Here is a 27,770-nt window from a genome sequence, read left to right as displayed (position 1 = left end):
ATATCTTCAATATGGTAGACCAGTGTAATGTGCTATATCCAGAATTGATATCTTTGATTCAGGTGAAAGTCAACTGCTTTCTCATGTCCTCAGTTTATCCCCATGGAGAAATGCATTTACCAGCTTCCTAACTGTATTCTAGGTGCAAAGGGTGGTATTAATTTGCCCCAGTTAGGATTCATATCTAAAAGTACACCTTGAGTTGGAGTCACCATTTGATTACGTTTATGACAGCCTAATATCACTGACTAAGACCCATTGGCCCCTCAGCTGAGGAGTGAGGTTCTCTGCAAGTCATCAGATGTGTGACTTTTTTTTTTTTTTTGATAGTCAAGTGGTTTCACTTGGCCATTCCTACTAGAAGAGTGTAATGATTCAGGACCCCTGTGTGAGGGTGATGCCTCATTGATCTGTATTACCTTCTTCCATGGACTTCTGGTTTCCAGTTCCCTAATAGGAACAGAAGTTTCACTGTCATTTTACCTGACTTGGCCCAGTAGCACTTCTAAATTCCCCTCCTTTCTCCAAAGGTCTGTTGTCTGCAGCCCACCATCTGGTATCAGTTTGTATCCAATACTGTATAACATCAGACTATATCAGTTTGTGTTCTTTTATTGAAAATCACAGAAACCAATAGTGGTTAATTTAAGCAAAAAAAAAAAAAAAAATTATTAGATGGCCCCTGGGTAGCTGACAGAATTAAAGAGAAAGCTGAAAAGTCATACCTTGTTAAGGAGATGGCATAGGGATCTAGACTAAGAGAATCTTTGAATGACTTAGTTCCACCTTTATGGCAGTCTGCTCAAGATTCGGATTCCCAGTAGAGAGTCTAGTTTGCCTACTTTGAATCATCATCTCACCCCTTGACTGATGGCATAGGTACCTTGATTAATGGACCTGCCAAAACTTGGGGAATATAGGGGAGATACTTTCCTAAAGGAAAAGTAAGGTGTTATAACTAAAAATGGAGGAGGAATGGTAAACAGGCAAAACCAACAGATGCCCATTCCAGAGTGTGCAGATTAGGTCAGCATTTCTCAGTAGGGACATCGTTGGCCTTTGGGGGAAGACCATTTTCCTTTTTGAGCTGCTGTCCCAGTGCATTGCAGTGTGTTCAGCATCCTTGGCTCTTGGACACTAAATGCCAGCAGCACCTCCACTGCTACCATCACAACCAGGGTACCACCTGTTTCACAACCACTATCATCTCCCTACTCCCACTGACCCCACTCCCCAGATAGGCTGTGAAATAGAGCGTCCAGGACCACTGTACTGCATGATCCCTAAAGCTTTTTCCATTTAAAACAATCAGATGCATTTCCATTGCTAAACTGAAGGTTGTTTGTAATTTTGTTAAAATAAAATAGTTTCTTGTCTCTTCTATCAAAAAGTTCTTCAATTTGATGTTCCCAAATATCTAAACTGACTTACATATAGAGCCATATGAAACATGTTAGAAATTCATCAGTTTGTTTCTTCAGTTTATTTCTTTGTTTAAGGGCACGGACTTTAGAGCTTAAGTCTTTGAATTCAAATTCCACAACCATAGCTTTGCTACTTACTAACAGTTACTTCCTTTGGCTTTTACATAATCTTTCTTTGGGCAATTGCATAATCTCTCTGTGCTTCTGTAAAATGAGGATAGTAGTACATACCCATTTCATAGGGTTGTTGTGAGGATCAAATTAGCTAGTATGCATAAGGTTTTAATATATTGCCAAGAGCATAGTAATTATATGAATATGTAAGCTATTACTATATTTATAAAATGGGATATTAATAATTAAGTTTTACATAGATAACATAAAAATACCTTTAAAATTTCTTTTTGGGGGGAGTTACCTTTTAAAAATTAAATTGCTCTACCTGGAAAACCATTTTGTTATAACATTTAGCTTAGAACTATACTTTGAAAAATATTTCCTCATTCAACATTTATTATTTCCCAGGCCTGGGCTAAATTCAGGGAAGACAGAGAATGCATGTACCAGTAGAGGCAATAATAACTGAGTGAACAAATAAATGCCCAGGGTAGTTAACCGGTGTGCTCAGAGCTGTGGAGGCATCAGCAGAAAGGCCTGGAAGGAGGGTTTGGTGTGTTGGTAAACAGATGAAAGGCCTGGAGTGGACTCTGGTCAGCTGGGGAGAGGCAACATAGGACATAGGATGGTGTGCTGGAGCTATGTTTTACAAGGCCTTGGAGACTCTGGTAAGGAGCCGGTATCTTTTCTGCAGGGGGTTGAGATTTCCTCCCAAGGAACGTATTGAAGGGGGTTTTGAGCAGGAGTGTACTAGGTCTGATTTACATTTGGGAAAGTTGTTTTTGTTGACAGTGTAGAAAATGAACTGGAGATGAATAGGTGGGACCAGATAGAAGACTCTAGGGAAGAAATGGACAGGAATGGGATGGGATGGCAGTAGTGGAAATGGAAAGAAGTGAATGAGGTCAAATGAAATCACATATGTTTATTTTAGAGGTAGAATTCACAGGTATTGGTGGTGGCTTGGACAAAGAAGATAGAGAAAGAGGAACCAGACATCTAGACTTTTGGCTATGTATGTGCCATTTGACAGTATGCATATTTCCCTCTATAATTAAACTTTTAAAAAATTTTATGGGACTTTTCAAAACTAAATTTTTAGTACTATTTTAAAACATTCATCTTCCTGGTCTAGATTTTTTTTGCACTGCAGCAAACTTGTACAGTCTTCCTATTTTTTTTTCTTATTTTCCTGTTTAGTAATGAAAACCTCCATTGTTGATGTTATTGGCATTTAATTGGGAGCACCTTATCTGTTAATTAATCGCTGTTGAAGATTTAAACTCACTTACTACTTGCAGAGTAATCTTTTGAAATTAGATAGCTGAGTATCATCCCTGCCCCAGGAAACTATGAGTCTGTAAAAGCCTGCACCTGTTGAGAAGCAGCCTTCCCTTCTTTGCCCAGTATGCTTCCCATGGGTGTGGATGGCAAGGAGCTGGGATGGTGGTGAGGCACCTGGAGTTTATTTACCTATCTCTGCCTGAGGTACTCACTCACTCTGCATGTAACTCCACTATTCTTTTTAACATGTACTTCAGATGTCGTAAGTCAGGTTTATGAGTTTTTATTTTCTGTCACTTAGGACTGGCATACCTCCTCAACAATTGGAGTTTATCTTATTTTACCAAAATATGATTTCTTCTTCTGAATGGAGACCAAGCATATACAGCAGTCATTAATTAAATTAAGCAGATTGTTCAAATTGGTGCATGTGGAATGAATTATTTTACTTTTTTCTCAGAATTGAGAAACTAGGAAGAAAATTCATTAGACACTAATGCATAGAGATTTTTTTACACCTAAATGAGAAGCCAGAAGTGCATATAAAACATAAGAACTTCAAAAACATTTCTTAGGCACAGACTATTATGAAACTCCCCTGGATGTTTTTGATTTCCCATTACATTAAAATACTCAAATGAACTTCATATTCAGAACATTTAAAAATAGCTCAGTCTTAAAAAGAAGATATAAAGTATTATCAGCTGTGCTTTTTGTACATAATTAGCATGTGCCTGTGGAGGTATAATGACTTTTAGTGTAATGATATTACTCATGATAAAAAGTTCAGATGGTAAAAATTGGAGATACAGCTGGGTGACACATTTTAAAATAACTCAAAGATGACTTCACAGAAAGCATGCTATTTTGGTCCCTTGTAATCCTCCTTTCACTCATCAGTGGTATGAAGGCATTGATAAAAGATCCTTTTTTAAATGTTTCATTTCTTTCCCCCTTTCTTATAGATTTGATGTGTGTTCACTGTTTCCTTCAGCGTGTGATAAACCACTGTGAAGGTACATCACCTTTTCCCTTTTTCTGAGATGGCTCAAGATTCAGTAGGCCTTCCTTCTGATTTTCAGTTTTGGATGCGCAAGCTTTCTGTATGGGATCAGGCATCCACTTTGGAAACCCAACAAGACACCTGTCTTCACCTGCCTCAGTTCCAGGAGTTCCTGAGGCAGTTGTATGAAGCCTTGAAAGAGATGGTGAGTAGTGGACCAAAATAATAAGGTTATTTTGTGACATCAGGAACTCTTTACCAGATTTTATTAAGCCTGAATGCAGTCCAGGGACTTGTGGTATTGACCTAACGAAAGATTAGACAGACAAATTACCTGTAAATATTGCAGACAGGATGTGGTTTCCTAGTGTCTGATTCATTATGACTTCAGTCTTTTCTTTCTTGATTAGTTATATTGTCACATGAGACTTCCCGACCAATCAAGTTGTTTTTAAATAAACAAGACTTCGACACTTGTTGTCAGGAAATAATTGGGTTTCTTTTAAAGGCCTTTGTATCTCTTAAATATTGAAGGGTTTGCTGAAATGCTTACTCTTTTCTCAACCCTATTCTAAAGTGGGCTCTACTAAGAGATGATAAATGTTAAGATCTCTTCTTTATAAATATTTTAAGTGGACTTTTCTTGTGAATATTAAGATTATGAGTGTCTTCACTATTGTATACGTTATTGTGTTCAAAATTTTGTATTTTTTCATTTTGACATAAGATTTCATACTTTCATTGCAATAGGTATTTTTGTGAATTAATGTATTTTCATAATATCAAAATATTATTTATTTATACTTATTTTCTAATTTCAAAATGAAAAGCAAAATTGTCATTTAATGTAGGTGTTCTTGTGTTATACTTTTCTTTCCTTAATCAAAGAAGTAAGTAGGAAATTTGAAGAACAATTAATAGTGATGATGTGAGTTCACATGTCTTTAGAAAGAAGAAGAAAAGATACTGTCTGTATGAACAACTAATGCGAACTTTTAAAATTGTTTTTTGGCAATGAGACTTTAGTAACTTGACCTTAAAGTGATTCCAGAAAGTCCAGGACTGACCTTGATGCTCAGACAAATGTGAGGAATTTATTGCTTCAGCAGTAGGAAATGCTTATCATTTCAGCTTACATGCATGTTAGCCCAGTTTGGTCTTATTTTTTAACTTTCTTGAAAGGTAAAGAAGTGGGAAAGGGCCAAGTGTACAACAGCAAGTGTATTTTTTAATCTTAAGCTGTTTTCTATTTGGTTGATTGCTTTTTGTTTCAGGTTTTAGGTCGTTGCAGACAAATATGATGTCATTTAGCATATAGTAATCAAAATAGTAATAAACAGAGATATGCATCTATATGCTTTGGCTGCTTTTATTTCATTTTACAAGTTCCAGAGTTCTTGTGCTGCTAAACCTTCTTTGAGATAGTGCTACTGGAGCTGACTCAGGAACTTCTCTTATTATGTTAGAAAAAAAAACCAGGATGAACGTATGGTGTTATATAGATATTAGTCACCTATAATTTTTTTTCACTATTATTCAGTCTTTGTTATTTTTTAGATAAAGTGGCCTTTCTTGACTTAAATATGAGTAAAAGAAAGTTAATGCTGCAATAATATTGATTTTACCTAAACTTGTTGTACTTCTTAGTTTGGGTGGCCTGGTTTAAGGATGAAGTATGGTGATTGCTTGTTAAACTTTATTAGAATTACTTACCTAAAGATCTTCTCTAACCTTTTTCTCCCCTTACTTTTCTAAAATATATGCTAAACAAGAAACATTCAAGCTCCCTTAACCTATAATGGCAGTTCAGGCTTTTCTGAGTTGCGTAGTGTCCTTTTACTGACCAAAACATAATTTTCTTTTATAGGATTCAAGTGCAATTATTGAAAGATTCCCCACAGTTGGTCAACTGTTGGCAAAAACTTGCTGGAATCCTTTTATCTTAGCATATGGTAAGAATCCAAAACATATCCTCTCAAAATGCAGACTTCTAATGATAATTTTAATCTTTGCATTGTTTAACAAAACACAGAACTTTAAATTATAAGCCTTTCTCTTATTTTTCATGAAACAACTTATCAAATGTATTCCTTGTTCCATTACAAAGAAGGTACCCTTTAGTGTTGTCCATATATGTTTGTGTATGTGTATATAGATAAGCACACACAAACAAGCACATACATGCAGATGTGTAGGAGAACAGAACTCCTTGAATTAGAGGGCAGAAACTCCCAGATGATTGTTATAACTTCATTTTTAATTCAGTGTAAAATGGTTATAATAATGAAATAATTTCTTGTTTTGCAATTTCATATTAACTCACACACCATTTTCCATGTGTAAAATTCTTCAGTGTTTGAATTCTGCTATGGCTCTGCCATTATTTAGGGGTGACAGTTTGGTTTTACTCAAGGTTAAAAGGAATTTGGGGATACTTTGGGGGAGGTGTTCCTTCACTGACCTCCTGCCTACCTGTCTAGCCTCATTTCCTGTTTAATCCTCCACAGCTATACCACATGCATTGTAGACAGTTTAAATTACTAACAGTGCTTGATGTCTGGGCCTGCGACATGCAGTTCTTTTTGCCTGGAACTCTGTTCTCATCTCATGTCCTCAAATCTTCTTCGAAATAGCCTTGCTAGGGCTGAGTTAGGAACCTTTCTTAGTGTGTGCATAGCTGCCAGTATCTCCCTTAATTATAACACTTACTGCACTGCTTTATAATTGTTGGTTTGCCTGTCTGATGCCCTGGAAGACTGAATGCCTCTCAACAGCAGGAACTGTGGTTTTAGTTCTCTTTGTTGTCCCAGAGCTTAGCATAGGGTGAATAGGCACATCTGAAGGTTTATAGTGGAGGTTTATTGCCTTGATTTGACTATATTGTTAGCTAATGTAATATATACTTTTCTTTCTTTTTTTTTTTTTTTTTTGCGGTACGCGGGCCTCTCACTGTTGTGGCCTCTCCCGTTGCGGAGCACAGGCTCCGGACACGCAGGCTCAGCCGCCATGGCTCACAGGCCCAGCCGCTCCGCAGCATGTGGGATCCTCCCAGACCGGGGCACGAACCCGTGTCTCCTGCATCGGCAGGCGGACTCTCAACCACTGCGCCACCAGAGAAGCCCCCTACTTTTCATATTTTTAAAGTCAGAGACTAATTGCATAATATAATGATAGTAGAATCAAAAATAATAAGAATATTCCCCTTTGATGTTTAGAGAATTACACAGTATCTCTTTCCTAGCCTATTCTAAGTCATTAGAAGGAGCTTGAACTAGGTGGGGAAGGGACAACATTTGCATTTGGTTCCATGAGCATACATGCATGGGTGCACTGCATATACTCAAACTTACTGGCTCCACCCCCAACTTCATTCTATTCCTTTTCCTCTTCACTTAATGCCTCTTGCTTCCTCTTCCCCCTTAAGTTGACGCTTCCTCCTTTACCCACTTAGCTTGTTCAAGTTCTTGATCTAAAATGGCAAAGCCATCACTGTATTTGCCTACCAGGGCCATGCTTACCTGCCCCAAATTTATATATTTCAACTAGGCCAGTGTTTCTCAAAAAACCTTTGACCAGAAATACATTTTCTATACATGTGTATATATGCATACATACAGTTATACGCATACACCCACACGTTTCATGAAAAAATGCTTGCTTTTATTATGTGCAATTCATATTCACTATACCATTTTTAAAATGGTTTTCATGACCCAAAACTGATTTTACAATCCACCTATAGGTCGTGACCAAAAGTGTGAAAAACATTGAGCTAGGCCAATGCTATTGATGGCAGGAGAAGGGAAAAGAAACTGTTGAATTTCCTCCATTTAAAGGCATCACTCATAGTTAGATACTTCATAGATTGAATGACCACTTTTTAGAAAAAAGAAATAATATGCCCTTTAAGTGTACCTAGTGGATGTGGGACACATCGTTAATTCAGAAATGTTAAAATGTGGGAAAGTTTGGGTTGTAGAATTGAAGTAGAACGCATTGCTCACTTTGTGCTGAGCACTGTTCTCTATGGATTGCATCATGGGTCTAACTGAGTTCTTGATAGGCTTGCAGGATAGATATTTATGGATTAGCCTAAATATGTCACTTTTCTCAGAATATTGAACTAATAAAATCCAGGATCCTACTCCTCTAAAGCCCATGTTGTTGTAATGATCTGCCCCCATGGATTGTACCACTGTGGTTGAAATGTTCCAGTCCTGGCTTTACCACCAGCCAGCTTCATGTGAATGTATATAGTCACTATTTTTTTTTTTTTTTTAATGTCAAGCCCTAGGAAAACATGGCTCACAATTTCTGCCCTCTAGGAGCTTCCAGTCAGGGAAAAAAGAAACCTAAGGAGATCAGCCAGAGTCAGGATGATGGTTGGTACTGTGGAGCTTTGACTAAGTTGCTGAGGGGAAGGAGAGTTTCACAGGGGAGGTTTTGCAGGGGCTGACTCTTGGAGGAAAATAGATGAGATAGGATTTTCTAAGGCAAGAACTAAGGCAAGAACTCACTGGGTCTCCGATTCTTTATTTGTAAAAGTGAGAGACTGGACTGATTTTTCCCTGTGGACTTAGACTTGCATCTGTCTGTGATCTTTCCTTAGCACCTAATCTCTATTACTTTGGCCCCCTCTGTGAACCAGAAACAAATTCTCCATCTCTTTCTGTTTAAATGTGTGTGTTACCATTTGAACTGCCCATTAAATTTCAGTTTCCTGTTTGAGGTATGCATTTGGTTTTGAGCTAGTAGAGGAGACTGACAGGCACAGAACTCATGAGTAATCAAATCTTGCCTGTGTTGCCACTGTTGTTTCACTAGTTGGGCACTTTCTTCCAGGAAGGGATATTTTCTTATGGTTTTGTAATATCAAAATTATTTTTTAAGTACAGTAAGAGTAAACAGTTTCCATCAAGGAAAGAAGTAAGTAAGTGAGACTAGGATCAGAAATAAGGATAATAAGGAAGGAGGAAGGATTTGCAAATTAAAAGACTCCACAAAGGGAAGAGAAAAAATAGTTAATAGAAAAAACACCTTTTATTCAGTGGTGTTCTCTCCATAAAATTACTGCCTTCACCTCCTTGGAGTTCTGGCTGGTAGGTTCTAGGTCTGAGCTCATGATTAACGTATTACAGCTATAACCTGTTTTCCTCATGCTTTTTATTACTGTGTGAGAGTTTGCCCCCAAACTTGGCAGCTTAAAACAAATATTTATTGTCTAAAAAAATGCTGCCATCACACTTTTAAACTATAGAATTAATTCAGCTTTCATTTGAGCTTTCAGTTCAAGATATCAAACAATAAAATATTAGGTGACAAATATATGGTGGTATATTCCTTTTCCTTACACTCATTTTTAGATGAGTGCTTTGCACTAATGACTGTCTGCATGATGAATCCCAGGCAGTTTTCGATCCCCAGTGCTCCAGCTCCGATGTCTGAGCCTCTAGGGAGGAGCCTGACAGATGCCATCCCCTGTAGACAGTGCTGGTGGCATTCATGAATAATAGGTGATGGCTTGCATCTTTAAATCCCTAAAGCAAAGTAAGCTCATTAGCAGTGCATTTCAGTGCATTGACTCTGGGCAAAGAAATAAAGGCTGGGGGCAAGTTACTCTTGCTCTTCTTTTTCTTTTTGAGAGAAAAGTAAAAAATAATATGCTTGTTGAACTAAATGTGCAGAGTCACTCAACACCTGGGGAAAACTCCTATCTTTGGGATTCTTTTAGATTTACACTCCATAATTAACATTTTCTGTCTTTTTTCTCTTCAGTGGTGAGTGTCTGATTTTTGGAAATGCTCCCCATCAGGTTGCATTCTGTATAACATGGGAAGCTGCTTACATAAGCATATCATTAGATGTGTTTGTCACACTTGTGACATACAGATAGTTATAATTTCTTCTGATATTTAAAACATAGAAAGTACAACAGTCAGATTTTTAATCAGTGGCATTGGTTCAACCTGAAGAACCCTAGGATCTCCAGTGGTTAAATTATGTGATTCTTGCAATGAACTGATTTCAGGCAAGCCAGTGATGTAATTGAGCTCATAAAAGCTAGGAAAAATAGGACTATCCCTCAGGATAACCCCTGATAAAGTTTGTTCAGAGGTGTTAGTTGTTAGGAGAGCCTAAGTTTATGGGGGGAAAATGGATTTAAAATTACTATCAGGGTCCTTTGGTTTGTGGTTGAAAATGCCGAGATAGCTTACTGTAGTTTGTATTCTCCTTATTTCTTGTTAATGAAGCCCTGTAGAAATGCTGTGTTTATGAAATTGCAGTAGATAACAAAGTAAAGAGCATCAGGTGATTTTGCAGAGGAGTGATTCCGGGTGCTGGGTTTCCTCAGCATCAGCTCCATGGCCTTGTGGTAAAGTCCATAGTAGCTTGGCTCTAGTTCAGGTACTGACATCTTCAGTTTTTAGGTCTCATTTTTGCTTCTCAGTTGTGTTATAGAATCTCCAACTTGAATGGACTTAGTTACCAAAGGAGGAAAGAGAAAATGGCTTACCAAGTAGATGTCCTAGCCAAATAGATTTCAAAGGTCAGCATTGTTATCACATATTTAGTAAAGTTTTACATTTTAGAGTAAAGAATTAGGAGCATGTAAAAGGCTTCTATTTTATCCAAACCATTTGGTACTAAAAAGAATGTATTTTAAAACAATTCTTTTTGTTAAATTCATTTTTAACAAGTGGGGGTATTTTGGCCAATTTGATTAAATCAGAAATATTGACTACTGCTTATGGCAGTGATATTGCCTTAAAAAGGCTGAAATTACTAATGGTTTGAATATAAAATAAAGAACTGATCTTTAAAAAAGCTAGTTCTTTCCATCATTCTCTTTTGGCTTTAAAAATTGCTGCTGTGACAGAAAGAGAATTGACCTCACAAGGGCTAAGCATAAGTGATCCTGAACCCACAAGAAGGAAAAAAACCACAAAGTTTCACACATGGTCCTGGATGCTTGTTCTATGAACTTAGTAGTTTGTGATTTTCCTCAAATATAATAAATATATTTCCTTTAGTATATAATGTTACAAATTTTATACTGATTATCTTTTCTTTCTATTTGATAAAACCTACTCATTTTAGTTTTCCTTTTTGCAGATGAAAGCCAAAAAATTCTAATATGGTGCTTGTGTTGTCTGATTAAGAAAGATCCACAGAATTCTGGAGAATCAAAGCTTAACTCCTGGACACGGGTAAAAATAAATCTTGCACTATACTGCTTTGAATTCAATAAAGGTGCTGCTTTGACAGTCCAGAAACTTTTTCAGACACATCCTTCACTGTTAAACTTGTAAAGCTTTACAAGAGATTTCAGTTTTGTTTGATTGCGAATTCCTTAAGAGACAGGTCCTCAGGGTGAACTTCCCCATGCCTGCAAGAACTAATGTTGAGTGGTTTTAGAAAGTTACTCTCAGGTAATTAAAAGAATGTACTCTCCTTCCTTCTAACAATTGTTTCTTCCTACCAACCTACTTTAAATACTTATATAATTTCTCTTCAGGTACTTCTCTGCCTCTCTCAGAATCTATTCTGTAGTAAAACTAAAATTCAGAAGTGCCCTGGGAGCAGCAGTCTTTATTTTGTGTCCTAAAGTTGGTGCCCTGGCCAGTGTGCTCAGACTAGCATCTAGGGCTGGTTGGCTAATGCTGCAAGCACCGTTAAAATCGGTTACCTGACCGTGCTAGTCCAGATAGCTGACAGCTTCCTGAATTCCCCGTTTCTGCTTCCTCTTGAATGGTGGGCACAAATAGGAGAATGTTGTAAGGCTGTGCTGTAGCTGCCCTCACCACCAGCAAGTTGGCTGGTCTTTTCTCTTACCCCCCACTGCCCTGCTGCAATAACCTCAAGGACTTGCTGATGCCTGTCAGACTCCACTTACTATGCATATGGTCTAGATTAGCTGCTTAGTATTATGAAACCAACCACCCAGATTAATGCATATGGTTTTGTCTAGCAATCTGACTAGTGATATCATTCCGTTCACTGCTTTTTACCATTCCTTCGTTTTATACAGAATTGCTGACAGAGATGACAAAGACAGTATTTGCATTTTTGTTAGATTAAAAGAAGAATTGGAGGGACAGTAGAAGTGAAAAGGATTGGGCGAGGGACGGAAAAAATGCAACATTTAACTCGAAGGAAAATTAAAGAGCTGAAGGAAGGAACTGATAAGTAGAATTAGGGAAGAAAAGGTATGAAAAACAAGACTATAGAAATAGAATAACATACTTAGTTTTCAGTTTTTTAAATTATTGGTTTTGTTGAGTATTTGCTATTTTAGTGATTATTTAGGATATATATTTTTATTGGCTAGCTCATTAAGTCCAGAAATAGGCCATCTTATAAAGTGTTTTTAGAGTGATTAGGTTAACTTTCTTCATTTAACTCGTGACTTATATTAGCCTAGTTTTAAGTTTCTAGCCTTGCAGTTTATTCTGTGGGTTTCCCTTATTTAATATTGTGTCCATTTAATAAATAGGTGCTCATTAAGTGTAGCACAGGGAGGTAAAGTTAAAACACTTAATTCCTACCTTCAGGGAGTTTACAGACTACTAACCAGGTCATTCTAGGGCAGTGTCATTGGGTTATTGGTAGAACTATGTATAGGGGTGATGGTGACGCAGAGGAGGGACACTTGTTCAGACTTGGTGGTTTGGTGATGTTTCCTGGGAGAGATGATATATCAGCTGAGTTTTGAAGGATGACTAAGAGAACAGGATAGAGTTTTAGGAACGGTATTCCTGCCAGCAAAAAGAGCATGTGCAAAGAATGGCGGTGAGGAAGCAAATGCTGTATTCAGGAAACTGCAGGTGCTTAGATATCCCTGAGCTTGGGATTTTATAGGGTTGATGATGAAGCATAAAGCCTTATGTATGATTATAAGAAGTTTTTACTTTAACTTGAAGGCAGTGGGGAAACCACCGAAGTATTTTAAATAGAGAAATCATATGGCTAGGTGTGAATTTTAGAAACTTACCAGCAAAAGGAAGTTGCTTTGGAAGGTGCCAGGGATAGCACTTTCAAAGCAATTGTAGTGGTAAAAGTGAGAAATCATGAAGGCCTGAATGAAATGGAAAAGAGGGACCAGATTTATGATATTAATAAGGTAAATATGTAAGGATGTAACGGCAAATTAAGTGCAGGTGTACTTAGGTGTAGGTCGAGTTGAACTTAGTGTTTTCAGGAGAGGGGCTGATTTGCACATAGAGGGTTGACAGTCCTCAGGGTACAGGAACAGTGGGAGCCATGCGTGAGGGTGAGATCACCCAAGGAAAGTGCCTAGTGTGAGGAAGGGAAAGGGCCTAGGGACAACCTTGGGAGACACTGGCATTTAAGGAGTGAGTGGAAGAATAAGTTACACTGCACACTAGAAAGGGGGAGTCCAAGAAGAAGAAGGAGAAAAGCAGCAGCATTTTAAGAAGGAATGAGTGGTCATTTATATCTAATGCTATAGCACGCCACTGTCCAATAGAAACAAAGTATATTCTACATAGATAATTTTCAGTTTTCTAGTACCTGCTTTAAGAAATGTAAAAAGAAAAAGTTGAGACTAATTTTAATGATTATTTTATTTAACCCAGTATATCCAAAATACCATTATTAAAATATGTAATCAATATAAAAATTATTAATGTGATCATTTTATAATCTTTTTTATACTGAGTCATTGAGATCCAGTATATATGTTATACTTAATTCAGTGTATATGTTACATCTTAATTCAGAGGCTAAATTTTCATTGGAAATTCTTGATTTGTTTTATAAAATATACAGTTGAAAAAGTAGGTTCACATACCCAAATTGTTTCAAAGAAACTTAAAGCTGAATCATGTGTCTGTTTTCAAATTTAAATTTAATTAAAATTTTAAAAATTCATTTTTCTTCATTGTACCTGTTACATTTGAAAGTGCTGAGTAGCCTCATGTGGCTAGTTGTCACTGTATTGGACACGGCAATTGTAGAGCATAAAGGATTGAAAGAGCAAGATAAGGACTGAAAAGCACTACTTGGATTTAGCCACTAAGGAGGAATGACTTTGGTGAGAATAGGTTTAGTGGGAGGTTGAGGGAAGTAGCCAGGCTGCTATAGATATTGAGGAATGATGGGGAGGTGAGGAAGCAGAGGTAATAAACTTTGATTACCCTTTGAAGAAACTTGGCAGTGAAGGAAGGAGAGAAAGTTGATTGAAATAGAGATGGTTCTGAATCTGCTTTACTCTGAGAAGATGGTGCCACTAGAGAGGAGTTGAGCACTTAAGAGACTAGGAAAACAGTTTCCCTCATCGTTGTACTAGGCAAACCTGTAATATTAACTGATCAAAAAAATGATGTGTAGGAATAATATTAATTATTTAACTTTTAGCAGTCTAAAGCTAATTACATATACCTATCACAAATCAGTACCTTCATAATTGTATAATGTTGACTGTAAATGCAGCAAGACAGAAGATGGTTGCTAGTTTATGAATCAATTGTACATATCTTGGGTATATTTTCTTTTATCCTAAAAGTGATATTTTCTCCATAAAAGTTAAAGAGTGACATATTACACTTTAAAAATGTGTAATTGTCATCAAGTATCCTTCTAAAACTATATAACAAGCCATATTTTAATAATATTTGTTAGTTTCATTCAGTGAGCATTTACTTAGTACCTGATACATGCTAGCCTGTTTTAATTGTGGTAATAAAATCTTGGGTCATTCTGTGTTTCTGGAGCATCACAAATGTGATTGAAACACCCTGAGTCAAAAACAAAGAATTTCTTCTATAAATTCTAAAATGCAGTAAAAATTCATGTTAATTATTAAATTTGAAAATGGTAGACTGAATTGATTAGTTGTATTTTTAGGACAGAGATGTAATAGAAATTCTGGGTTTTTTATGTGTTTTAATTTTGCTGAATGCCTAGTTAACTTTATTCCTCTGAATTTTCTTATACTTGTCATTTAAAAAAAATTTATATTGGAGCATAGTTGATTAACAATGTTGTGTTAGTTTCAGGTGTACAGCAAAGTGATTCAGTTATATATATACATGTATCTATTCTTTTTCAAATTCTTTTCCCATTTCGGTTATTACAGAATATTGAGCAGCATTCCCTGTGCTATACAGTAGGTCCTTGTTGCTTATGTTTTAAATATAGCAGTGTGTAAATGTCAATGCCAAACTCCAAATCAATCCCTCCTCCTCGTCCTCTAAGTCTGTGAGTCAGCTTCTGTTTTGTAAATAAGTTCATTTCTATCATTTGTATTAAAGATTCCACATATAAGCAATATCACGTGATATTTGTCTTTCTCTGTCTGACTTAATTCACTTAGTATGCTAATCTCCAGGCCCATCGTGTTGCTTCAAATGGCATAATTTCATTCTTTTTAATGGCTGAGTAATATTCCATAGTATATATGTACCACATCTTCTTCATCAACTCCTCTGTTGATGGCCATTTAGGCTGCTTCCATGTCTTGCTTATTGTAAACAGCACTGCAATTGACATTGGGGTGTTCTCTGGATATATGCCCAGGAGTGGGATTGCTTGATAATATGATAGCTCTAGTTTTAGTTTCTTAAGGAACCTCCATAACTGTTCTCCATAGTAGCTGTACCAATTTACATTCCCACCAACAGTGTAGGAGAGTTCCCTTTTCTCCACACCCTCTCCAGCATTTATTGTTTGTAGATTTTTTGATGATGGCCATTCTGACAGGTGTGAGGTGATACCTCATTGTAGTGTTGATTTGCATTTCTCTGATAATTAGTGATGTTGAGCATCTTTTCATGTGCTTTTTGACCATCTATATTTCTTCTTTGGAAAAATGTTTATGTAGATCTTCTGCCCATTTTTTGATTGGGTTGTTTGTTTTTTTGATACTGAGCTGCGTGAGCTGTTTGTAAATTTTGGAGAATAATCCCTTGTTGGTCACATCGTTTGCAAATATTTTCTTCCATTGTGTGCATTGTCTTTTCATTTTGTTTATGGTTTCTATTGATGTGTAACAGCTTTTGAGTTAATTAGGTCCCATTTGTTTATTTTTGTTTTTATGTCCATTACTCTAGGAGACAGCTCGGAAAAGACATTGCCGTGGTTTATGTCAAAGAGTGTTCTGCCTATGTTTTCCTCTAAGAGTTTTGTAGTACCCAGTCTTACATTTAGGTCTTTAATCCATTTTGAGTTTATTTTTGTCTGTGGTGATAAAGAGTGTTCTAATTTCACTTTTTTCCATGTACCTCTCCAGTTTTCCCAGCATCATTTATTGAAGAGACTGTCTTTCCTCCATTGTCTAGTCTTGCCTCCTTTTTCATAGATTAATTGACCATAGGTGCGTGGATTTATTTCTGGGCTTTCTATCCTATTCCATTGATCTATATTTTTGTTTTTGTGACAGTACCATACTGTTTTCATGACTGTAGCTTTATAGTATAGTCTGAAATCAGGGAGCCTAATTCCTCCAGCTCCATTTTTCTTTTTCAAGACTGTTTTGACTATTTGGGGTCTTTCGTGTCTCCATACAAATTTTGAGATTTTTTTTTGTTCTAGTTCTCTGAAAAATGCCATTGATACTTTGATAGGGATTGTATTGAATCTGTAGATTGCCTTGGGTAGTATAGTCATTTTGACAATATTGATTCTTGCAATCCAAGAACATTGTATATCTTTCCATCTGTTTTTGTCATCTTTGATTTCTTTCATCAGCATCTTACAGTTTTTGGAGTACAGGTCTTTTGTCTCATTAGGTAGGTTTATTCCTAGGTATTTTGTTCTTTTTGATGTGTTGGTAAATGGGATTGTTTCTTTAATTTCTCTTTCTGATCTTTCGTTGTTAGTGTATAGAACAGATTTCTGTGTATTAATTTTGTATTCTGCAACTTTACTGAATTCATTGATGGGCTCTAGTAGTTTTCTGGTGGCATCTTTAGGATTATCTATGTATAGTATCATGTCATCTGCAAACAGTGACAGTTTTACTTCTTTTCCAATTTGGATTCCTTTTATTTCTTTTTCTTCTCTAATTGCCATGGCTAAGATTTCCAAAGCTATATTGAATAAAAGTGGTGAGAGTGGACATCCTTGTCTTGTTCCCGATCTTAGAGGAAGTGCTTTCAGCTTTTCACTGTTGAGTATGATGTTAGCTGTGGGTTTGTCATATGTGGCCATTATTATGTTGAGGTATGTTCCCTCTATGCCTACTTTCTGGAGAGTTTTTATCATAAATCGGTGTTGAATTTTGTCACAGCCTTTTTCTGCATCTATTGAGATGATCATATGGTTTTTCTTCTTCAGTTTGTTGATGTGGTGTATCACACTGATTGATTTGCAGATAATGAAAAATCATTGCATCCCTGGGATAAATCCCACTTGATCATTATTGTGTATGATTCTTTTTTTTTTTTTTTTGCCGTACGCGGGCCTCTCACTGCTGTGGCCTCTCCTGTTATGGAGCACAGGCTCCGGACGCACAGGCTCAGCAGCCATGGCTCACGGGCCCAGCCGCTCCACGGCATGTGGGATCCTCTCGGACCAGGGCACGAACCCGTGTCCCCTGCATCGGCAGGTGGACTCTCAACCACTGCGCCACCAGGGAAGCCCTGTGTATGATTCTTTTAACGTATTGTTGGATTCAGATTGCTAGTATTTTGTTGAAGATTTTTGCATCTGTTCATCAGTGATATTGGCCTGTAATTTTCTTTTTTTGTAGTATCTTTGTCTGGTTTTGGTATCAGGGTGATGGTATCCTCATAGAATGAGTTTGGGAGTACTCCTTCCTCTGTAATTTTTGGAATAGTTTCAGAAGGATAGGTGTTAACTCTTTTCTAAATGGTTGATAGAATTTGCCTCTGAAGCTATCTGGTCCTGGACTTTTGTTTTTTGGGAGTTTCTAAATCACAGTTTCAATTTCAGTACTTGTGATTTGTCTGTTCATATCTTCTGTTTCTTCTTGGTTCAGTTTTGGGAGGTTGTACCTTTCTAAGAATTTATCCATTTCTTCCAGGTTGTCAGTTTTATTGGCATATAGTTGCTTGTAGTAGTCTGTTATGATCCTTTTTATTTCTGTGGGGTCCATTGTAACTTCTTGTTTTTCATTTCTAATTTTATTGATTTGGGCCCTCTTGATGAGTCTCGCTAATTTATCTTGTCAAAGAACCAGCTTTTATTCATGCACCTTTGCTATTGTTTTCTTCATTTCTATTTCATTTATTTCTGCTCTGATCTTTATGTTTTCTTTCCTTCTACTAACTTTGGGTTTTGTTTGTTCTTTTTTCTCTAATTGCTTTAGGTGTAAGTTTAGGTTGTTTGTGACTTTTCTTGTTTCCTGAGGTAAGATTGTATTGCTATACACTTCCCTCTTAGAACCGCTTTTGCTGTATCCCATAGGTTTTAGATCGTTGTGTTTTCGTTTGCATTTGTCTCTAGGTAGTTTTTGATTTCCTCTTTGATTTCTTCAGTGATCCATTGGTTGTTTAGTAGCATATTGTTTAGCCTCCATGTGTTTGTGTTTTTACAATTTTTTTCTTGTAGTTGATTTCTAATTTCTGAGCACTGTGGTCAGAAAAGATGCTTGATATGATGTCAGTTTTCTTAAATTTACTAAGGCTTGCTTTGTGTCCCAGCATGTGATCATTCCTGGAGAATGCTTCATGTGCACTTGAGAAGAATGTGTATTCTCCTACTTTTGGATAGAATGCTGTATAAATATTGATAAAGTCCATCTGGTCTAATGTGACATTTAAGGCCTGTGTCTCCTTATTGATCATCTGTCTGGATGACCTGTCCCTTGATTAAAGTGGGGTGTTAAAGTTCCCCACTACTGGAATCTAGAAAAATGGTATAGATGATCTTATTTGCAAAGCAGAAATAGAGACACAGACGTAGAGAACAAACTTATGGATACAAAGGGGGAAAAGAGGGGGTGGGATGAATTGGGAGATTGGGATTGACATACATACACTACTGTGTATAAAATAGAAAACTAATGAGATCTCACTGTATAGCACAGGGAATTCCACTCGGTGCTCAGTGGTGACCTTAACGAGAAGGAAATCCAAAAAAGAGGGGATATATGTATACGTATGGCTGATTCACTTTGTTGTACAGCAGAAACTGACACAGCAGTGTAAAGCAACTCTATCTACTCCATTAAAAATAAATAAATAAATAAAGCCTCCCACTATTATTGTGTTACTGTAGATTCCTCCTTTTATGGCTGTACCCTTATATATTGGGATGTTGCTATGTTGGGGTGCATATATATTTACAATTGTTATATCTTCTTCTTGGATTGATCCTGTGATCATTATGTAGTGTCCTTCTTTGTTTCTTGTAACGGTTTTTATTTTAAAGTCTATTTTGTCTGTATTGCTATTCCAGCTTTCTTTTGATTTTCATTTGCCTGGAATACCTTTTTCCATTCCCTCACTTTCAGTTTGTATGTGTCCCTAGATTTGAAGTGGGTCTCTAGTAGACAGCATATATATATTGGTCTTGTTTTTGTATCCATTCAGCCAGTATGTGTCTGTTAGTTGGAGCATTTGATCCATTTACATTTAAAGAAATGCATATCTATTGTAGATTTTCAGTTTGCTTTTACCATGAGGTTTTGATATAGCAGTCTATATATAAACAAGATTGTTTTAAGTTGCTGGTCTTTTAATTTCAAATGCATTTCCAATATCCAACATTTGTGCTCTCTTCTTCTGACAGTTGGTGGTTTGATATCATATTTCTGTGCAGATGATTTCCTACCTTTATTTTATGCTTGCCTTTACCAGTGAGCTTTTCCATTCATAATTTCCTTCTTTCTAGTAGTGGCCTTTTCTTTTCCGCTTAGAGAAGTTTTTTTAGCATTTGTTGCAAAGCTGGTCTGGTGGTACTGAATTCTCTTAGCTTTTGTTTGTCTGTAAAGGTTTTGATTTCTCTGTTGAATCTGAATGAGAGCCTTGCTGGATAGAGTATTCTTGGTTGCAGTTTCTTCCCTTTTATCACTTTAAATATATCGTGCCACTCCCTTCTGGCCTGCAGAGTTTCTGCTGAGAAATCAGCTGATAATCTTATGGGAGTTCCCTTGTATGTTATTTGTTGCTTTCAATATTTTTTCTTTGCTTTAACTTTTGTCAATTTGATTACTATGTGTCTTGGCATGTTCCTCCTTGGGTTTATCCTGCCTGAGGCTCTCTGCACTTCCTGGACTTGGGTGACTGTTTCCTTTCCCATGTTAGAGAAGTTTTCTGTTATTATCTCTTCAAATATTTTCTCAGGCCCTTTCTCTCCCTCTTCTCCTTCTGGGAACCCTGTAATGCAAATGTTGGTTCATTTAATGTTGTCCCAGAGGTCTCTTAGACTGTCTTCATTTCTTTTCATTCTTGTTATACTGTTCTGCGGTAGTGATTTCCACCATTCTGTCTTCCAGCTCACTTATCCGTTCTTCTGCCTCAGTTACTCTGCTATTGATTCTTTCTAGTGTATTTTTCATTTCAGTTATTGTGTTGTTCATCTCTGTTTGTTTGTGCCTTAGTTCTTCTAGGTCTCTGTTAAACATTTCTTGCATCTTCTCAAACTCCGCCTCCTTTGTTTTTCCGAGATCTTATATCATCTTCACTATCATTACTCTGAATTCTTCTTCCGGTAGATAACCTATCTCCACTTCACTTAGTTGTTCTTCTGGGGTTTTATCTTGTTCCTTCATGTAGGACATGTTCCTCTGCCGTCTTATTTTGTCTAACTTTCTGTGATTGCGGTTTCTGTTCCACAGGCTGCAGAATTGTAGTTCTTCTTGCTTCTGCTGTCTGCCATCTGGTGGATGAGGCTATCTAAGAGGCTTGTGCCGGATTCTTGATGGGAGGGTCTGATTACTGCCCACTGGTGGGTGGATCTGGGTCTTGTCCCTCTGGTGAGCAGGGCCATGCTCGGGAAGACTTAAAGCAGCCTAACTGCTGATGGGTGGGGCTGTGTTTGTTGTTTGGCCTGAGGTGCCCAGCACTGGAGCCTACAGGCTGTTGGGTAGGGCTAGGCCTTGGGGAGGAAATGGTGACCTCCAGGAAGGCTCACACGAATGAGTACTCACCAGAACTCTGCTGCCAATGTTTTTTTCCCCCTCAGTGAGCCACATCCGTCCCTTGCCTCTGCAGGAGACCATCCAATTCTAGCAGGCAGGTTTGGCCCAGTCTCTTACAAGGTCATTACTTTTTTCCCTGGGTCCTGGTGAGCATGGGACCTTGTGTGAGCCCCCCAAGAGTGGAGTTTCTTTTTCCCCCAGTCCTGTGGAATCCTGCAGTCAAACCCCACAAGCCTTCAAAACCGATTCTCTGGGGGTTCCTCCTCCTGTTGCCAGACCCCCAGGCTTGGAAGCCTGACGTGGGGCTCAGGACTTTCATTCCTGTGGGAGAACTTCTGTGGTGTAATTATTTTCCAGTTTGTGGGTTGCCCACCAGGTGGATATGGGATTTGATTTTATCGTGATTGTGCCCCTCCTACCATCTTGTTGTGGCTTCTTTTTTGTCTTTGGATGTAGGGTATCTTTATTTTCAGGTTTCAGTGTTTTTTTTGTTAGTGTTTTTTCAGCAGTTAGTTGTGATTTTGGTGTTTTTGTAGGAAGGGGTGAGCTCACATCCTTCAACTCAGTCATCTTGCCAGCCCTCCAGTGACGGCACAAACAGCATCCAATGGAAGATGGTGCAGAGGCAAATTCCGCACCTGTCCTAGAAATTGTTTGATGCTTGCCATATGTTAGCCTTTGTTAATATGTTATGTTCGAAATACATTAATTTTTTTGGAGTCTTACTAGTAACCTCAAATGTACTGTCAAATAACACCGTCTCTGTGGCTCTTCTTACAGCTCTTAGAGACTGGTTGAAGTCACAGGACTCTTTCACATCTTTTTGGAATATTTGGTTTTTGAAAAATTTAGTTTTACCAGTGAATCCATTGAACAGATGCTTTTTGAGAACCTACTGTTTGCCTGGCACTATTAAAGAAGTTGAGGATACAGTAGTGGATCTAAAGACAGTCTGTTCTCAGAGTTTATAATCCAAAGGGAAGGTCTCTGGGTCTGCCAAATTTAGGAATTACTTATGTTCTTTGGGCAAGACCATACCAGTATTGTATTTTATTCTGATGAGAAGAAAATGGCAGAATACCAGGAGTGGAGATCAGTCAAAAGGGTTTTATTCAATCTTTATTCCCTTTAAATGCAGTAGTAAGCAATATCCAGATGTTCCTGTATTGCTTCAGCCCTCTAATTCATTCTTTAGAATTAAAAAAAAAAACCCTTTTAAAGTACAAAATCTAACCAACATGCAGAAACGTGCATGAGGCATAAATGCCAAGCTTAACGAATTGTTGCAAATAAATACCCTTTCAACTACCACCCAGGTCAGGAAATAGAATGGAACATTGTCTCCCTCCTAGAAGCTCCCAAGTGCCCCTTCCTATTTATATGCCCTTATGTGCCTTGCTAGCAGTTACTACTAGCCTGACTTTTATTTACCTTGCTTTATGGTTTTACCACTTAATTATGCAGTTTGGCCTATTATTTTATCTTGGTAAAAATGGAATAATGCAGTATGTATTTGAGATATTGTAATTTATAAGAAATATATGTCTGATCATTCAGATGACCAAAATATATTTTTTATTTATATTTGGTCTTCGTCTGCAGTTCCTGGCTCACAGCTGCCAAAACTCTTGGAATCGTCTAAGTGTTGAGAGTGATAAAAGGTGTCTTGTGTTATGTTAATAAGGTGACTTTTGGAGGGCATCCGAGGATGAGGGCTGCTTGGCAGGAGAACCAACCTTGTGAGTAGAGGGTTGGAACTTTCAGTCCCACCATCTGGTTTCCTGCGAGGGGAGAGGGGCTTGAGGTTGAACCAGTTGCCATTAGCCAGTGATTTAGTCAATCATGACTATATAACGAAGCCTCCATAAAAACCCAAAGGACCACTTTTTGGCCCCTTTTCAGAGAGCTTCCACATGGGGGAAGCAGAATGTTTCTGCATGCCACCTTGACAGGCCCCAAGCTGTATAAGGACAGAAGCTTCTCTGTTTGGGACCTTGCCTTATGCATCTCTTCATCTGACTGTTGACTTGTATCCTTTAATATCCTTTTATAAGAAATCAGTAATCTAGTATATAAGTGCATTTCTTGAATTCTGTGAGCCACTCTAACAAAATAGTTGAACCCAGTGAGGGGGTTCTGGGAACCTCTGATTTAGCCAGTCGGTCAGAAGTACAGGTAATAATCTGGGTTTGGGATTAGCATCCTGAGTTGGGGGGGGTCATTGGGACCTCCAGTCACAATGTAGCCAGTCAGTCAGAAGCACAGGTAACAACATGGGCTTGGGCTGACCTCTGAAATACCTGTCTTACCTTCTTTTAAGAAAGACATTTAAAATTTTATTGTTGTCAGATTTATCAGTCTTCTCCTTTTTGGTTAATAACTTTGTATCTTATTTAAGAAAATGTATCCCCACTTCAGGGTCATGAAGACCTTTCACATTATCTTCTAAAAGTATATTGGTTTGCCTTTCCCATTTAGGTCTGTGATCTACCTGTAACTGTTTCATTATGTGGTCTAAGGTAGGAGTTCATTTTCACTTTGCTTCCACATGGATACCCCATTGTCCCAACACCATCATTGAAAAGTCTTTTTACCTCACTGAGCTATGATGCTACCTTCATAATAAATCAAATGTCTTTTTAAAAAAATTTTTTTAAGTATTTATTTATTTATGCAGCCCCTGGTCTTAGTTGTGGCATGGGGACTTCTTAGTTGTGACATGCATGTGAGATCTAGTTACCTGACCAGGGATCAAACCTGGGCCCCCTACATTGGGAGCGTGGGGTCTTACCCACTGGACCGCCAGGGAAATACCGTAAATAAAATGTCTTTTTATGTGCAGGTTTGATCCTAAATGTCTCCAATGTTCTCATTGTCTATATGCAATGCTTAATTTTATGTGTCAACTTGAATGGGCCATAGGGTGCCCAGATATTTGGTCAAACATTATTCTGGATGTTTCTGCGGGAGTATTTTTAGATGAGATTAACATATAAATCAACAGACTGAATAAAGCAGTTACCCTCCCTCATGTGCGTGGGCCTCATCCAGTTAGTTGAAGGGCTGAGTAGAACAAAAAGGCTGAACACTTCCATGAGTAAGAGAATTCCTTCTACTTGACAGGGCTTGCACTGGGACCTGAGTTTTTTCCCTGCCTTCAGATTCAAACTAAAACATTAGATCTTCCTAGGTATTGAGTCGGCCAGCCTTCAGAAACCATTGGCTTTCCTTGTTTCAGGCCCTCAAATTTGGACTAGAACTAAACTATCAGCTTTCCTGGGTCTCCAGCTTGCCTCCATAATTAAGTGAGCCAATTCTTTATAATAGGTCTCTCTATATGTATCTATATAATCTCCTGTTAGTTCTTTTTCTCTGGAGATTCCCCACTAAAACACTATCTTTATGCCAGTGCCACATTGTCTTCATTAATGTGGCCTTCTAAGTGTCTTACTATCCAGGAGGCAGTCCTTGCAGCTTGGTGTTTTTTTTTTATCAAAAAAATCATCAAATCATCTTGACTGATGATTGAACTTTGCATTACCATTATACAGATTTTAGAATCTGTTTGTCAGGTTTCACCCCAAAACAAAATAACTTGTTGGGATTTTGACTGACATTATAATCAGTCAATTGGTGAGACTCTCAGTGAACACTGTACCCTTAGGGCAAAATTGCTTGTTATCAGCTTTTTAACTGTTAGCAAATTGAACAATACCTGCACAGTAAAATTTTGAAAGAGTGAGTGAATTCTTATTAAGGTCTATAAATTCATTATTTCAAATGGTCTTCCTGATAATTTTGAAAATTTTTTCTGACCTCTTATTAGCTTATTCTCTTAATGAGGCTGATGAATAGCTCACAGTGGGAATAGAAGTGTCAGCTCTATCATTTCCTAGTTTCCAACTTTTGTTGGCTTGATAGTATTATCTTTAATCTCTGACTTCTTTGCAAGAATCTTTTTAAGCAGTGTATCCATTTGATGGTTACTTTAGTTAAATAGTATACTCAGTACATCTTCCTTGCTGGTCCTGTAGAAACTGTAATGTATAGCCTGAAAGTGAATGAAAGGCTGAGGGTTCCCTGCGTGTGGTAGAACCCCTACTCTTTTTTCAAGATACCACTTGGACAGTTTGTGACACATGACCACCTTATGTTAAGATTGAATGAGGCTGCAGTGTTGATCCATTTATGAAATCTTACTAAAGCTTAATTTTTCCTTTTATATAAAAATTCTAACTTTTTTCCACAACTCAGTGGATTATCTTGTACACAAGTTGGCTTGCACATCCCCAAGTTTTGTGACTACTAGTCTAATTGATAAAATCCACATGCTACCTTGGTATATGCAGCTTTTCTCAACCTTTTCTCAATCCTCATATCCCGCCATTTCCCATTGTCTGCACCCCACACACCAGGAAGGCCATCTCAGGATCTTACTACATCCTAGGATCTTACCACATTGCTTCCATATATGGCAAACATTTTCACAGATTTGTACTTTGCATATTTCTTTTCCTCTTCTTGGAATGGTTTTCAACCCTTGTTTGTCTAGAAAGCTCATATTTGAAAGATAATTTAAAATATCCAGCTTATTTGTTCTTTTCCTTTCCCTAGTTCTCCTGAAGTAGGATTGCTCTGTTTGCATGGTATCTATATTTCTTAGTCTTTCATACTGAAAGTAATTGTATTATAGGTATCTTTTACCATGGTCAACGGCAGGGCAGTGTCATAGTAATCCTTGTAGCTGAAGCTTATGTAGCTTTGTGTCTACCATATACTGTCAGTGCTCAATAAATATTTGCTGGATATATGATTGTTGTTGAATGACCAATGATACTTTGATTTTTACCAATCTTAGTTTTTACTAGTTTTTAAAATTGGTATTCCTCATATCCTGAAGAGTAAACCATTAAGTATTCTCTTCAAATAGAAAAATATATTTCTTGTTATAATCAGTAAATTGTTGGTCTGAACTATATATCATTTCCTATAAGTTTTGCCAGCATGGGTCAGTGTGTGAGAAGCCTCCCTGTGTTGAGTGTGCTGCTTCTTACATTTCCTGCCCTGCCGAGGAGTAGACCCAGGTCCACTGCACTGAGAGGTCTCTGGGGGACTATTGCGAGGGTCTTCCATTACCCTGGCTCTATTTCACTCCTTTTAATGGTAGTAGAACTTATCATTTATGTAGTTTTTGTTTTTTTCAATATATTTTGGTGTGCAGTACCTGGGACCTGAACATCTGTCCTTGTGTTTGCTTCCCCTTCTTATTGTCAACTTATGCACTTTCATCCACTGAAGACACTCTTTACCTTGTCACTTGTTTTCTCCATCAGAACATTTTTCCTCCTTCTCTTTACCTGTTTTATACACCGACCTCTTGATTTGTCTTTGCCCTTTATGCCCTTCGGTGGATGTGTGTCGTATTAAATACTAAATATTTTACTTTTGTATCTATCTTATTAATTCTTTTTCAGTTTTTATGATACTTTTTTTTCATAAATACTTTCTGGGATTTTTAGTATATCTTTTATGTGTCTGTCACTGCTGCACATAAACAGTGTCCAGTGAGGTGAAGGAGTGAGCATCTCCTATGGGAAAGGCCTTTTACTAGGTACTTCTCATAGATGATCTCATGTAAGCCTCACAACAACTCTGTCAGGGAGGTATTATTGGCCCTATTTTAATAGATGAGGAAATGAAGACACAGAGAGATTAAGTAGCTTGTTCAAAAGTACAGAGTGAGTAAGTGATGGGGCTGCAATTCAAACCCAGATCTATGTGACTTTGAAGCTCAAGTCCCTAAGACCATTTATCATGTTGGTGCAAAGGTATAGAACTGAATGGCCTAGGTTTTGGGGAAAAGTTATAATTTTAAACATTTTGTCTGGTAGATATATATTCTTATTTTTGGTTATATTATATTATAATAATTATATATTATATTATAACATCGTGTGTTAAACTTTGCTGTCCCTAAGCTTAACAAAGGCTTTGCGTCTAAATGAATATGATGGTCTGATCTCAATATTCAGGCAAAGAAAAATAAATATAGAGGTATAATTTCTTTTTCTTTTTTTTGCTTTTCCCCTAAGTTTTCTCTCTGTTGGAATCTAATAAACAGTGGTTTTTCAGTTTTGCTTAGTTTTTTCCTTTTTTCTCTTTTCCTCAGTGCAGGCCATCTTTTGTGCTCTCCCTCTGCCGTGTTCCACAGCGCCAGTATCTCCTGGAGGGGAGCTTTTACACAGGTCTCGTGCCCAGGTTTTTATATACCTGGTGCCCCAGTTTTTGCAACCATAGCTGAGGGACACCCCTTGAGTGCCTGGCTCTGAAGGATAGTGGGGGTCCATCCTGGGTCCGATGGGACTGTAAAAATTGGAGAGACAGTTCTTGGTAGTCTGCCACCCCAAGGGCACTGCATAGATAGCAGACTGAAACACAACTCCCATCTTTCTGGTAAAGAAGCCTATTTGCATGCCCAGAAGCTTTGGCTTGAGGGGAGGCTTCTAGTCTGGCTTACTCCTCGAGGCTTGTGGAATACTCAGGAAACAGAGGCTGGTGGATGAGTCATTGAGCTCCCCCTCTGCCTTGCTACTGCTTGATGGTATCTCCCAGAAAGGAGCTAATTCCCTAGTCTGGTGCCCTAATTTTTTTTGTAGCTGTTGCCAGGGGACACCTGTATATCATTTGGCTCTGGAGGTCATCATGGCTTATACTCACAGATCCCACAGGACTGTAACCAACAGAGAAAGACTTCTTAAACAGCTACCGTCCTCCACCAGGAAGAGGCAACAGACCCAGGAGATCAGTCTTCCTGTGAAAGAGGCCTATAAGCTCATCATCATAGCTGCAGCCTGACAAGCAGGCTTCTAATTAAACA

At 37.8% G+C, this 27,770-nt stretch overlaps 1 protein-coding gene across 4 annotated transcripts in view; it reads left to right on the top strand.

Moving 5' to 3' along the window:
- FANCC (FA complementation group C) overlaps positions 1-27,770 on the top strand; it is a 281,309-nt gene that overhangs the window by 91,704 nt on the left and 161,835 nt on the right. For all 4 annotated transcript variants that reach the window (XM_060301110.1, XM_030832881.2, XM_060301112.1 and 1 more), the window contains 3 exons: positions 3,791-4,033; positions 5,696-5,780; positions 10,942-11,036. In XM_060301110.1, the coding sequence (XP_060157093.1) occupies positions 3,869-4,033; positions 5,696-5,780; positions 10,942-11,036 (345 nt within the window). In that variant the 5' untranslated portion in view covers positions 3,791-3,868. The remainder of the gene's footprint in view (positions 1-3,790; positions 4,034-5,695; positions 5,781-10,941; positions 11,037-27,770) is intronic.

The sequence above is a fragment of the Globicephala melas genome, chromosome 6 (genome assembly GCF_963455315.2).
Source record: "Globicephala melas chromosome 6, mGloMel1.2, whole genome shotgun sequence".
Lineage (NCBI taxonomy): Eukaryota > Metazoa > Chordata > Mammalia > Artiodactyla > Delphinidae > Globicephala > Globicephala melas.
This window is presented reverse-complemented; position numbering and strand designations above follow the sequence as displayed.